The sequence below is a fragment of the Ursus arctos genome, unplaced genomic scaffold (assembly GCF_023065955.2).
Source record: "Ursus arctos isolate Adak ecotype North America unplaced genomic scaffold, UrsArc2.0 scaffold_19, whole genome shotgun sequence".
NCBI classification, from domain to species: Eukaryota; Metazoa; Chordata; class Mammalia; order Carnivora; family Ursidae; genus Ursus; species Ursus arctos.
In genome coordinates, this window is record NW_026622863.1 from 49759565 (window position 1) to 49773294 (window position 13730).

The 13730-nt window shown below is 43.7% G+C and overlaps 1 protein-coding gene across 1 annotated transcript; it reads left to right on the forward strand.

Annotated features, from left to right (window-relative positions):
* Positions 1-682: 682 nt before the first annotated feature.
* On the forward strand, positions 683-13396 carry ELSPBP1 (epididymal sperm binding protein 1). The gene is given in 7 exon segments (XM_026481943.2): positions 683-761; positions 2464-2495; positions 2498-2531; positions 6494-6631; positions 10045-10191; positions 11233-11391; positions 13239-13396. Coding segments are annotated over 7 exon segments (738 nt in total). The 5' UTR covers positions 683-691.
* Positions 13397-13730: the final 334 nt, after the last annotated feature.

Sequence of the window (13730 nt, forward strand, 5' to 3'; positions counted from 1 at the left end):
ATCATTAAGGTATCTTAATATCCAGCTGGAGATGGGTGTGATCACGAGGAGGGTTTAAGGCTACGGTTTAGATCCCCATGATGAGTAGAGCCTTTGGAGCCATTTATGTGGGCTAGAATACCGCCATCTCCTTGCCGTGTAACCAACTCAGGCAGATCCCTTGGCTTCTCTGAGCCTCAGCTTCCTCATCTGTAAAATGGGATTAATAGCTATCATTTCATTTGGGAGAACCCAGTGGCATAATGTATGTTGAGTGTGTAGCCTGGAATACAGTAGGTGCTCAACAAATGCTACGTTTCTTTCCCATCACACCGCCCCCTCCATAATGACAGTGTATGTGTTTCTTTCCTGTAAGAGTAAATTATTCTTCACTGCCCTCTAGGGGTAGAAAGTAAAACAGCATGCGTGACACCAAACCTGGGAGTTAGTGGAAGAAGAGGGAATCCATTGGAGCAAATTTTTTGTCGTCCTGGGGCGCCTGGGTGGCTCAGTCGGTTGAGCATCTGTCTTCCACTCAGGTCGTGATCTCAGGGTCCTGGGATCGAGTCCCTGCTTGGCAGGAAGTCTGCCTTTCCCTCTGCCCCTCCTCCTGCTTGTGCACACGCGTGCTCTCTCTCTGTCAAATAAATAAATAAAATCTTAAAAAAATGTTTTTGTCTTCCTTCAGTCCAGAAAGAAGAGGCCAGTTGAGATGAACCCATGGTCCAGTTACCTGCTGGGGTGGACGGCCTTCCTCCTCTACTCCTATGAGACGAGTGGAAGTGAGTATACTGGAAAATGATGGGGAGGATTTGGAAATCAGAAAGAATGAACCGGCCACAGCAAGGATTCCTGGATTCAGGTAGAGAGGAGATAGAGAATCATCTGCTTCTGGACCACCTTGACCACGGATAACTGAAAACATGGGAAGCGAGATCCTGGATATAATGGACACAAGCACCTTTCATAATGGTCAGCACATGGTAGGGAAGTGCACATATGTTCATGAAAAGGGGGCCTCTAGAGGTGCCTGGGTGGCTCTGCTGGGTACACGTCTGACTTTGGATTTTGGCTCAGGTCTGTGAGCTTGAGCCTCACGTTGGGGTCTGAGCTGGGCGTGGAGCCTGCTTAAGATTCTCTCCCTCTCCCTTTGCCCCTCCCCCACCACTCACCTGCTCAATCGCTCTTTCTCTAAAAAAGGGGGGGAGGCTCTATAATTTCAGTGGATTGAGTCTTCAGACTCCAACTTAGACCAGACCTCCGCTCTTTTTCTTAAATTGTGGTAAGATGCCCAGAACCTAAAATTTACCATCTTAATCATTTTGAAGTGTACAATTCGGTAGAAATGCATTCACATTATTGCACAACCAATAGGCAGCACTCTTTTCAGCCTGCAAAACTAAAACTCTGTACTCGTTAAACGACTCACACTTCCCGTCCCTCCAGCCCTGGCAACCACCATTCTACTTTCCTTCTCCATGAACTCGACTGCTCTGGATACCTCCTGAAAGTGGACTCAAACAGTACTTGTCTTTTTGGGACTGGCTTATGTCACTCAGCCTAATGTCCTCCAGATTCACCCATGTTCTAGCAGGTGTCAGAACTCCCTTTCCCTTCAGGGCTGAGTGACATTGCACTGTGTGTGTGATACGCACATGGACATAGTGGTATGTCCATGTTTTGCTTACCCACTCACCCACTGATGGCCTTGGATTGCTTCTACCTTTTGGCTATTGTGAATAATGCTGGTATAACCATAGGGTGTTACACACACTTCTTTGAGAACCCACTTTCAATTCTTTAGGGGATACACCCAGAAGGGGAATTGCTGGGTCATATGATAATTCTATGTTTAATTTTTTGAAGAACTGCCATACTATTTTCCAAAGCAGTTGCATCATTTTATATTCCCATCGACAGGGCATGAGGGTTTCAATTTCTCCCCATCCTTGCCAACACTTCTTGTTTTCTGCTAAAAAAAAAAAAAAAAAAAAAGTAGCCATTCTAGTGGATGTGAGGCTACACTCTTAATATATCTAGGAATCTAAAGCAACCACTCAAGGGGCGCCTGGGTGGCACAGCGGTTGAGTGTCTGCCTTCGGCTCAGGGCGTGATCCTGGCGTTGTGGGATCGAGCCCCACATCAGGCTCCTCTGCTATGAGCCTGCTTCTTCCTCTCCCACTCCTCCTGCTTGTGTTCCCTCTCTCGCTGGCTGTCTCTATCTCTGTTGAATAAATAAATAAAATCTTAAAAAAAAATAAAGCAACCACCCAAACATCGTATGGTAAGCTCAGAAGCAGAACAAAGAGAGTTCCTGGTTATATATAGTTCACTCAAGCTATGGTGAAACAATTCTCTACAATTAAAATCCTTTTCTCCCCAGCGAACCCTCTACCTTACAGAGGCTCTAGAAACACTCCTGTTTCCATGCCCTTGGATTCCACGAAGTCCTTTCTTTTTCAATGATCACATTCTGTATTCCAGAGATTCCTAACATGAGGTCACTGGGCAAGCACTAGAGTCCATGAAACCCTGGATTGGTATAAAAAAAGGTGTGTATTTATCAGGGTAGTGAGAATAGATATTGAAACAGACAAACTCCAAATTATCAGCAGCTTAACACAAAGGTTTTTATTTCTCATTCCTATAAAGTCCAATGAGGGTGCACCTGGGTCAGCAGGGGTCCCTGAACTTTCCATTGTGGGGCTCCACCATCCCCTAGGGCTTTAGGGAGCTCTGTGGATTCTTTGCCTGGAGCCCATAGACAAGGATCAAGAGTCTGGTGATCTTGGAGGAGAGTTTTTTTTTTCAGCCGCAGGATGCTTAGCTGCAAGGGAGTCTGGGAAATGTGGTTTTCAGCAGTACATTTGGGAGGAAGATGAAGCTGGTTTTGAACGCACAGCAGTCTCTGCCACAGGGAGGTATGAGCATTTTCCCAGAGAGAAGGTCTGGCTTCTCAAAAGAACTGACAAGTCCCCAGAAAGACTAAGAACCCACAGTTTATTCAGACAGGGAGCAATGCTAGCATTCCCAGGTCTTGTCTCATTCTGGTCATACCTTTCTGAGACCACACCCACATTCCTGTGGCGAGACTTGGCATCCTTATGTCTCCTCTGCACGTAGTTAAGGGCTAATTTATTCCATACACATTTATTGAGTGATTCCCAAATGCCAGGCACCATGCAATGAGCCAGAAACATAGCAATAAATAAAACTCATGTCCTATACTCAGAAAGCTCGCTGCAAATGGGAGTGATAGACACGTAAACAGATAACTATATTCTTTAAATATTTCGTAAGTACATTTATAGAGATTGGCTCAGAGTATTATAAGAGTGTGGAAGAGTATTGATCCAGACTGTATCAAGTCGTATGGTTGAGTAACAAGGAGTAAGCCTAGGAAGAAAGAAAAGAGCAGGGTGAAGGGCATGAGCCAAATGCCAAAGACAAGAAAGACTGTGGAGGAAGGTCGAGGAAATGTTAATCAGGCAGTGAGAACAGAGAGGTCAGCAGGGCCCAGATTATGGAGGATTTTAACCCAGTTAAGAAGATTAGACCATCTGCCGGATTACTTTGCAGATGGCTAATAGTATCTATTACGTGTTGATTCTTACTAACAACTCCCAAGGATAATCTTCATCCTGTGTCAAGGGGGCATCTGCCTGCCCTCCCTTCACCACCAGCATCATACATACCAGTGGTGTCCATGACTGGGAATCATTGATGACGATGATGACGGTGATGGTGATGACAGCTAACATCTGTTGAGTAGCAGTCATGTTCCAGGTATTCTTCCACTTTCCAGATATTAACTGGTTTCAACTTTATAAAACCAAGACCCGAAAAATTCTGAGACCCAGAGGTGGACAATGCAATGTGAGTTAAGGGCCCCTACTTGCATCAACCCATTGGCAAAGCCCGAAGATGGAGTCTGCCTTTTCCACCCTCTCCCAGTACATCCTTCATTCACCCTTATGATGGCTTAGGTCAGATTATAGAGGGTAAGAATCTGATCCAGAAGAGATGGGGCTACCAGGCTGAAGATAGAGAGGATGTCTTGTTCATCTGTATTGGTAACAGACTAACTATCCCCAAAAGTCAGTGGCTGAACTCAGTAGAGTTCACTTCAAACTCATCTAGCACTTCAACGTGGATGTTTGGTGGGAAGCCTCTTTTGTTGTGATTCAGAGACACAAGACCCTTCCATATCATGGCTCCTCCATCTCCTAGAGCCTCAGTGTTCTCTGCAGGATCCTCTTTATCTGAGTTTCTCAACCTGGGCACTATTGACCTCTGCAGCCAGGTGACTTTGTTCTGGAACCTGTGCACGGTAAGAAGTTTAGCAACATCCCTGGCCTCTGCCTGGTAGATACCAGGAGCACAGCTACCAGCTCCCCCTTCTCCCAGTTGTAACAACCAAAATGTCTCCAAACACTGTCTAATGTCCCCTTCTCCATCGAGAACCATGTCTCTATATCCAGCTGGCAGAGGAAGAAAGGAACACGCAGGTTTGCTTGGGACTTTTCTGAGCAAGGAGATGGAGAACATCATTTCCACCCACATTCCAGAAGTTGTAACTGAGTCCTGTGGCCCCACCTAACCATAAGAGAAGCCAAACAATGGGTTCGAGCTAGGAGCCCAGAAAGAAAAAGAAGATAGGTTTAGTGAGTCCATGGAAGCTTTGCCTTACCATGTTTGGAACGTGAGCACACACGCACACATGTGTGTGTGTGCACATTAACCTATCAGAATGTCTTAGTCATAGTAAGCCTTCATTATGTCTTTGAGGGAAGGAGAAAGCGAAGGGAGGAGGGAATGACAGGGTGAAGGAAAAGAGAAAAGCTATGCCTGGACCATTAGATAAAAAATTCTAGTTCTCATTCTAGTTCTACTTAAAAAAAAAAAGGCATTGAGTTGAAATGATTCCTTATCTTTCACAGATAAGGAATTCACTCATCTTCACTTCCTTCTCCGCGATGTGAAGAATTTGGGCTGGAATAGAATTTTTTTAAAAAAAGATTTTATTTATTTATTTATTTATTTATTTATTTATTTATTTATTTGACAGAGAGAGAGACAGCCAGTGAGAGAAGGAACACAACCAGGGGGAGCGGGAGAGGAAGAAGCAGGCTCCCATGGGAAGAGCCTGACGTGGGGCTCGATCCCAGAACTCCAGGATCACGCCCTGAGCCAAAGGCAGACGCTTAACGACTGAGCCACCCAGGCGCCCCTGGAATAGAATTTCTTAAGATGTGTTTCAGGGACCAATAGTCTCCAATGCTATCAAGGAATGGGGGGAAAAGGACAATTCAATCTACTCCCTACGCCTCTTGCTAATTCAATTCTCATTTGCATACTGACCCTTCTGATGAGTCCTTCATTAAAGAAACCCATTTAGCTTTTTTTCGTGTGGCATTTTCTGAGCGTATTTCTTCATTCTGTCAGTTCTTTCTTAAGCATCCACCATGAGCAAGTCGCTGTGCTAGTTTCCAAGGATACACTATGTCAAAGACAAAGTCCCTGTCCTCACACCCAGGAATACAAAGGCGAAGGGTTGCATTTCCCTACCTTTACTCATCCAAGTATCACCCCGTTAATATTTGCCACATCTGCACACCACCAGCACTAACATTTGCTCAACCTTCTTCTTTAGATGTGACCACTCTTCTTCACTTAAACACCCTTATTTTAAAGAATAGTTAACATCAGGGGCGCCTGGGTGGCACAGCGGTTGAGCGTCTGCCTTCAGCTCAGGGCGTGATCCCGGCGTTCTGGGATCGAGCCCCACATCAGGCTCTTCCGCTATGAGCCTGCTTCTTCCTCTCCCACTCCCCCTGCTTGTGTTTCCTCTCTAGCTGGCTGTCTCTAGCTCTGTCGAATAAATAAATAAAATGTTTAAAAAAAAAAAAGAATAGTTAACATCAGCTCTGTAACCTATAAAAATGCTACTAGTTGCCATAAATAGAAATTGTGCACAAAAATAAATACTATGAAAACAAAATCCTATTATTACATTCTACTAGATGCTATTGTCCCGTAAGGATTTGAGCCTGAGTCCTGCCCCCTTTTTGTTGTTGTTGTTAGAAAGGGAGATTATTGAGAATTAGAGATATGGTAGAGAAATACTAGCATTAAAATGAAGCTTTCTCTTTTGTGTCATCAGGATTGAAAAGAGCATTGCAAAATGAAATTGTTTTTCAGAGTTATTTAATGTGTGTCCTTCCATTACCTACTGTGAGCTCATGACCTTTACCAAATGTGTTTTCTGTGACGTTGATGGTGCTCTGGTGGTCTGGAGGAAAACTTCATCCTGGTTGCTTTCATGATTTATGAGACTCCTTCCCTGTTCTCTTGGGTCTCAACATAAGCTGGACATGCCCTTATACGTCATGAGAAAGCTGGGTGCTAAGACTCCATGTGTCGCCTTCAGACCCCCCATGAGAACTAAACCAAGACTCATCCTTGGCTCATTCACTGTGACGAAGCCCCTCTGTTTTGTCTCTCTGTCTTCCAGATCAGAAAGATTCATGTGTCTTTCCCTTCATCTACAAGGGGTCTTCTTACTTTTCTTGCATCAAAACCAATAGCTTCTCCCCTTGGTGTGCAACCAGAGCCATTTATGACGGGCAGTGGAAGTATTGCATGGTGGACGGTGAGTGGTGCCACACTGTCCCCTCAGCAGGCCTCCTCAAATGATGGGTCACAAAAGAGAATGTGTGCATTTGTATAATATGGCCATATTTTTGAAGACGACTTATGATATATGTGTGTGTGTGCCTAGAAATGCTGCGTGAGGCCAAACACTGGATACTAGGAATGGGTAATAACGTTAACAACGATAGTGTTGAAAATGGTGCTCTCTGAACCCCCGTATTCTTCGTCTCTTTCTTGATTTTTCTAAATTAATAAGGAAACAAAATATAACAGAGAAGGGATTTCAGAGACTGTTTGCTTTTTTTCCTCAAAGCCCGAGACATTTTTGCAATTATATGATTTCAATTATATGATTTCTGTCTTTTGTGCACAGGGCAAAAAGCATTTTGTTTTAACCAATGTCCTATTGTTGGACATTTTAATTGTTCGTACTAGTAACCAGCCTTTGACTACTTAGGATTTACTTTTTCCTCGTACCACTGTTCTTGACTCTGTTAGATCAAATTCTTCCTTTGATAATAAGTATAACATTCCTTTTACTATCCTGAAATAAACTTTATAAAGCACATTACCGATTCTAAATTCATAATTTCAAGATAAATCAATATAATTCTATAACTGCAGTATAAGACAGAAATAAAATGAAGCAAGCTGATAATAAAGTAAAGAGCACACATGACCATAACTAACCTAAAAGATATTAAAAAGTGGCCCAAGGCTTGTACCTCCAAGCAGAATCTTTTTGATTGTAAGAGCTAAAAATGACAACAGAGAAGCCCCATTACACTAAAAAAGCCAAACCAAACCTGGAAGCAATACTGTCTCTGGTTGAAAATCTCATTCCAGTTCAAACGATGCAAATCAGGATCAACTGGCTGAGACTGAATCTGAAAATTAGAGTTTTGTTTTGTTTTTTTAATTCTGGAACATGTCCCCAAACATGCGTAAGATGTACAAAAGGGGACCAAACTCTGCCATAAGTGCTTATACTAGACACAATCAAGGCCTAGAGAGTCAACAGCTTGCATTTGATTAAACCCTTTCGGATGTATCACCAAGGGCTCCTATTAGATGAAGGCGTGCCTTTTCCATCTCCTCCCTCTGCTCTGGCTCCTGAACCAAGTACTGCTCTTTGGACCCATACTGGAGGGTATCTCACTACCTCACTATCCCACTAGCTTTAATGTCTTAGCCTTAGCCCATAGCCGTGGGGAAGTGGTTTTCATGGGAATTCCCAAGTAATGCCTCGCAGGACACTTCTCCTTGTGAGCGGAATAGCGAAATCAGAAACAGGGATCCATGGCAGTTCCTAGAGATGTTAGCTTACCATATTCATATCACTTAGAAATATACTACTGTGCAGAGGCTTTTCTGCTCATTTGCAGGCTTCCTCAATAAGGACAAGGTGCCACCACTGTGTAAATCAGAAAAACAGAGTCATCCCTAATTCTTCCCTTCCCACCCTGCGTGTAACCCACCAAGTAGACTTAATTTTGCCTTCAAAATAACTCCTAGCTTCAGCTTCTGGGAAGAACCTGCTTCCTCTGCTTCCACCCTTCACCGAATCACCATCAGCCCTGCTGCCAAAATTTGCTAACTGGTCTCCCCAAATCCCCATCATTTCCCTCCAATCGATTCTCCACACATCACTCAAAGAACCCTTTTTGGAATGTGAAGTCAGGCAATGCTACTCCCCTGTTCGTGCCCCTCTGTGGTTCACCTGCACACTTAGAAGAATCCCTGACCCTTGGATAGCCAATGCAATACTGAGAAAGAACAACAAAGCAGGAGGCATCACACTTCCTGATTTCAGACTATATTACAAAGCTATAGTAATAAAAACAGTATGGTATTGGCATAAAAACAGACACATGGATCAATGGAACAGAATTGAGAGTCCAGAAATAAGCTAATGCATATATGATCAATTAATTTATGACAAAGGAGTCAAGAATATGTAATGGGGAAAGGAAAATCTCATCAATAAGTGGTATTGGGAAAACTGGACAGCCACATGCAAAAGAATGAAACTGGACCCCTATCTTACACTATACACAGAAGTCAACTCAAAATGATTGAAGACTTGAACATAAGATGTGAAGCCACAGAACTCCTATAAGAAAACATGGGGGGTAAGCTGTGAGACATCAGTCTTGGCGATGATTTTTTGGATTCAACACCAAAATCAAAGGCAACAAAACCAAAAATAAACAAGTGGGACTACATCAAACTACAAAGCTTCTGTATAGAAAAGAAAACATCAGTAAAATGAAAAGGCAACCATGGAATGGGAGAAAATATTTGCAAATCATAATCTGATAAGGGGTTAATATCTGAAATATGCAAAAGAACTCCTACAACTCAATAGGAGGAAGAGGAGGAGGAGGAGAAGGAGGAGGAGGAGAAAGAGAAGAAGAAGGGGAGGGGGAGGAGGAAAAGACCCTTCACCTTGGTCTGCAAAGCTCTACATGACCTTGCCCTTTCTGTCCTCATCTTCTTCCAATCCCTTCCTTGTCCGCTGAGCTCCAGCTACACTGATTGTCATGTTTCTTGAATATTCTGAACTCCTTCCTGTCTTTGAACTCTTCACACTTTTATTCCCTCTGCCTGGACCTCAATTCCCCCCAATTTTTGCATGGCTGGCTTTGCCACATTGTGAGAGCCTCTTCTCAAATGCCACCTGCTCAAGGAAGGCTTCCTTCAGCCCTTCATCTATGAAAACCCCTCCATCATCTCCAAATGACCCTGACTCCCTCACTTAGTGTGAGTAAATCCACCCACTATAAACATAATGTCCCAAACTGTATTTGTTGTACTACATTTGCGGTGGGAAATTCAATCTATCTATGGAAGTTGCAATAAGGCACCAGCACCTAGATGATAATTTTACTGTATTTGACTTCTCCGATATTTGACTTTTTTTTCTTTTTTCTTTTCTTCCTTTCTTTCTTTTCTTTTCTTTTTTTTTTTTTTTTTTTGGTGATGGCAACATTCTTTTGTATGTCAAGGTCTTAACTTCATCTGTTGGTCATAAACCATCAAAATTCTTTGTCTTGATTCCTATAGGTCTTTTGCTGCTTCTAAGAGATTCATTTTTAAGACACAGCGAAGTATCTTGTTTGTTTGTTCAGCAGGTGGGGGTGCCATAGTTGAGATTGGGAACTCTGTTGGGGACGTTTTGAGGGTGAAAGTACAGGAAGAGGCTCTCTTTATGAACTGCTTGATGAAATGAATGAATAAAATCTCTTCCAGACTTGATGCTTGTCCTGTACTTTGGTGGCTAATGGATAGTTGGATGGATGGATGGATGGATGGATGGATGGGTGGGTGGATGGATGGACGGGCGATTAAATGACTGTCCCGTGAATGGCTGGAGAAAGTCAAACCACTCATGCGCTCCTTTCCGTACAGATTACCCACGATGCATCTTCCCCTTCATCTATCGAGGAAGGTCCCATAACAGCTGCATCACAGAAGGCAGCTTCCTCGGAAGGCTGTGGTGCTCCGTCACCTCCAACTTTGATGAGAAGCAGCAGTGGAAATACTGTGAAACCAATGGTGAGGCACTGGAGCAGGGATGGGGTGTTTGGTGGGGAGGAGTGGAAAGAGCAATGATACTCCTGAGGGGATGGTGGCACAGGGGAGAGCAGAGCAATGGGAGCAAAACTTCTAGGAACCAAGTGTCTCTTTGGAGAGTACATTAGGACAACCACAGGAGAAAGGAATGTCCTGAGGCCATGTTCCTCCGAGTCCCCAATGTTAGCATGGAAAATCTAGTTGTCCCGAGAACCAAAACCATGGACTGTAGTCCTGACATTTGTTTTCAATTATTTCTGTTGCCAGAACTGGCAATTAGCAGATTCACCAAGTTCCGGACCCTTCCTTAATATTTCATCTTAATTCTTCACTTTTTAATGACCTCCATTCATTCTAGAGCTATCTCTGTATTACACTCTGATCCAGGACCTCTATATATAACCTTCCATTGAACCTTCCCATGGAAGCTCAATGAGATGCTATTCTCCCCCCTATTCAATAAATGGTCACAGTAAAATTAAGTCCTGCCCAAGGTCACACTCCTAGGCAACGTCAGAGTTAGGATTTGAATTTAAGTCCATATGGCTCTGATGCCCATGCTTCCTCACTAAGTAGTGTTGCCTCCTTTGAGATGAAGATTCATGCGAGGCACCTATCCATGAGCACACTTATTCCTGTATAAAATCTTATGTTCTTCCCTCAGCACTCAAAAATCCTAATCCCATATAAAGCCTTAATTATATTTTTGCCCTAGCCATCCATCTCTTACGTCCTTAACCCTACCAACCTTATCCTTAAATCTCACAATAACTCTGTTGATGAAGCCTGTGGAACACAAAAGCCTTTATGCAGGTAGACGGTAAACTGTGTGGTCCTTGACAGTCTGGGCTCTAATTTGTATGCAAAGTGGACATAATAACATCACCAGGAACTCGACTGGGCATGTTCAATGTTACGTTGCCTTTCGTGAGATAAAACACAGCGCCTGGTTCATGTGTGATAAATGGAAGCTCTTTTTGTTGTCTCTTTTTGTCCCTGTGACCTTTCCATGATTATTTTCAGAGTATGGGGGAAATTCTTTCAGCAAGCCCTGCATCTTCCCCTCCATCTACAGAAATAGCACGATCTTTGAATGCATTGAGGATGAAAACAACAAGCTCTGGTGCCCAACCACGGAGAACATGGATGAGGATGGGAAGTGGAGCCTCTGTGCCGACACTAGTAATCCAGGGAAGGGGACTGGGTGGACATGGTGGATTGCTTCATTCATTTACTCAGCAAACACCTACTCCAGCCCTACTGTGTGCCAGACACCGTGCTGGGCAGTGGTGATGAGTAATGCAGGGTCCCTTCCTCTTGGATCTGATGAGCAAAGAACATAAACAATGCGACAGTGTGACAGGCAAAATACGGGCCACTTAAGATCCAAGAGAAAGGGGCCAACATAAGATTTTCAAAATGTGAAACACCAAATGCTCGCTTGTACAAACATAGGGTAAGCACATGCTAAGGTTTAAAAAAATCTGGGGTGCATGGGTGGCTCGTTTGGTTAAGAGTCCAACTCTTGATCTCATCTCAGGTCTTGATCTTAGGGTCGTGAGGTCAAGCCCCACACTGGGGCTTGAAAAAAAAAATCTATTAACAAGGGAACTGGAAGGACAGGGGGACATTAAAAGACATAGAATGTCTTATATAATAGAAGACATTCTATAAGACAAAAATATGAGACATATAATGACATTATAAGACATTATAATGTCCCCCAATTCAGGGGACATTATAAGAAATATAGTAAGTCAGTGAAGAGAAGGATGTTGAACACAAGCAAGGTTGTTAAGTTAGCTATAAAATCCATGAATATCTAAAGGGCAATCAAACATTTGTGGTTATCTTGTCTACCAGACAGATATTACTGGCATCTCTGTTGAACAAAAACCATTCATGATATATCAGTCTTCTACAAGTTCCAGAGTTGGGGCCTCCAACCAATACAACAGCAAGTGATGTTAGACAAAGTTCTGTTTCCCTAGAGCTGGGGTCTGCAAACCGCATCCTGACTTTGGGCCACATCTAGACCAGCTCTTCTTTTGTCCCCCAACCTAAGAATCATTTTTACATTTTTATATGTTTGAAAAAAGTCCAAAGAAGGATCATTATATTCAAATCTCAGGGCCCATATATAAAGACAGAGACTGTATAAGGCATGAAGCTGAAAACACCTACCATCTCGCCCTTTCTAGAAAAAGTCTGCTGACACTGAGCAAGAGAATCAGGTGACCCTTAGGGACTGTTTGGACAATGCTCTAGAAGGACATGAAGAAGTCACGTGGCGATCTTTTGGCGCCATTGCATGTTTTGGATAATTTTGCTAACAAAGGAGAACAAACGTAGATTTGGTGGATGATGAGGTTAGAAGCCCTCAAGGAAGGAAAATAGAACATTTCTCTGTAAATATAACACAATATTTCCCCACAAGGCACATCCCAGGCTGCCTGAACTTCAGCACTCTGGACAGCTCTTCAGCACTCCTCTTGGGCATTTTTAACCCTCGTCTACTGCGCGAGAGTTGCGTGGAGAAGGCAGGGTGCAGCCTTGCCGGGCTTCACCCAGAAATGTGGGTGCTGGTCCACACACGACCACAGAAGCCCCACCAGGATTGATTTGGGGTCCAAATAAATTTTAGCAAGTGGCTAATTCGCACATTGAGGATCTGTGAATAAAGAGGAGCCCCTGTAATATGTCCTCTCTGTGCTTCCCACTCTACTCCCTGGTCCCCTGGTGACGTGACGCTGTCCTTCTCTCTTCCTCTGCCAGGAATCCTTGTGCTTTCACTCTGCCCTTGTTCCCCATTCCACATCCCATTGAGTTAAACTCAAATAGCTTCCCAGGGAAGAAAATCTCTCTGATATTTCTCTCCTCTAATGGGAGCCTCTGAACAGTGCCCAAACAACACACCCACAGGAAATATGGACCAAATTTTGATTTTAGGGTGGGCTCTGAAGCCTAAGCCTTCACCATATCGTAAAGGCACAGGGGTAACCACTGTCCTATCCCCTTCTTTTCCCTAGGAATTTCCTCCTTGGTTCCTGGCTTTCCCTGCCACTTCCCATTCAACTATAAAAACAAGAATTATTTTAACTGTACGGACAAAGGAACAAAGCAGAACCTTACGTGGTGTGCAACCTCTTACAACTATGACCGGGACCACACCTGGGTGTATTGCTGATGCAAAGGTGAGAGGCTTAACATACCCAGGGCAATGCTGTGTCCTTCCAGCATGATTCACTGCAGTTCCCAGCAGTGTGAGCTCCATGACCCAGAGATGAGGTGAAGGGGGCAGGGGAAGACTGGGATAGCTTCCCAAATTAGAAGGAGGTGGATGAAGTCTTTCAGATGCAGAAAGGTATCATGCCAAGTTTTAGGTCCTGGAGGCCTTGGGTGTGCCAGATAGGAAAATGGAATTTCTCACACTGTAGTGTGAGAAGAAAAGATAAGCTTGAAAGGAGATCACCAAGACTTCTCTGGTCCCCAGAAGCCATGGAACTAGGTTGCTGATCTGC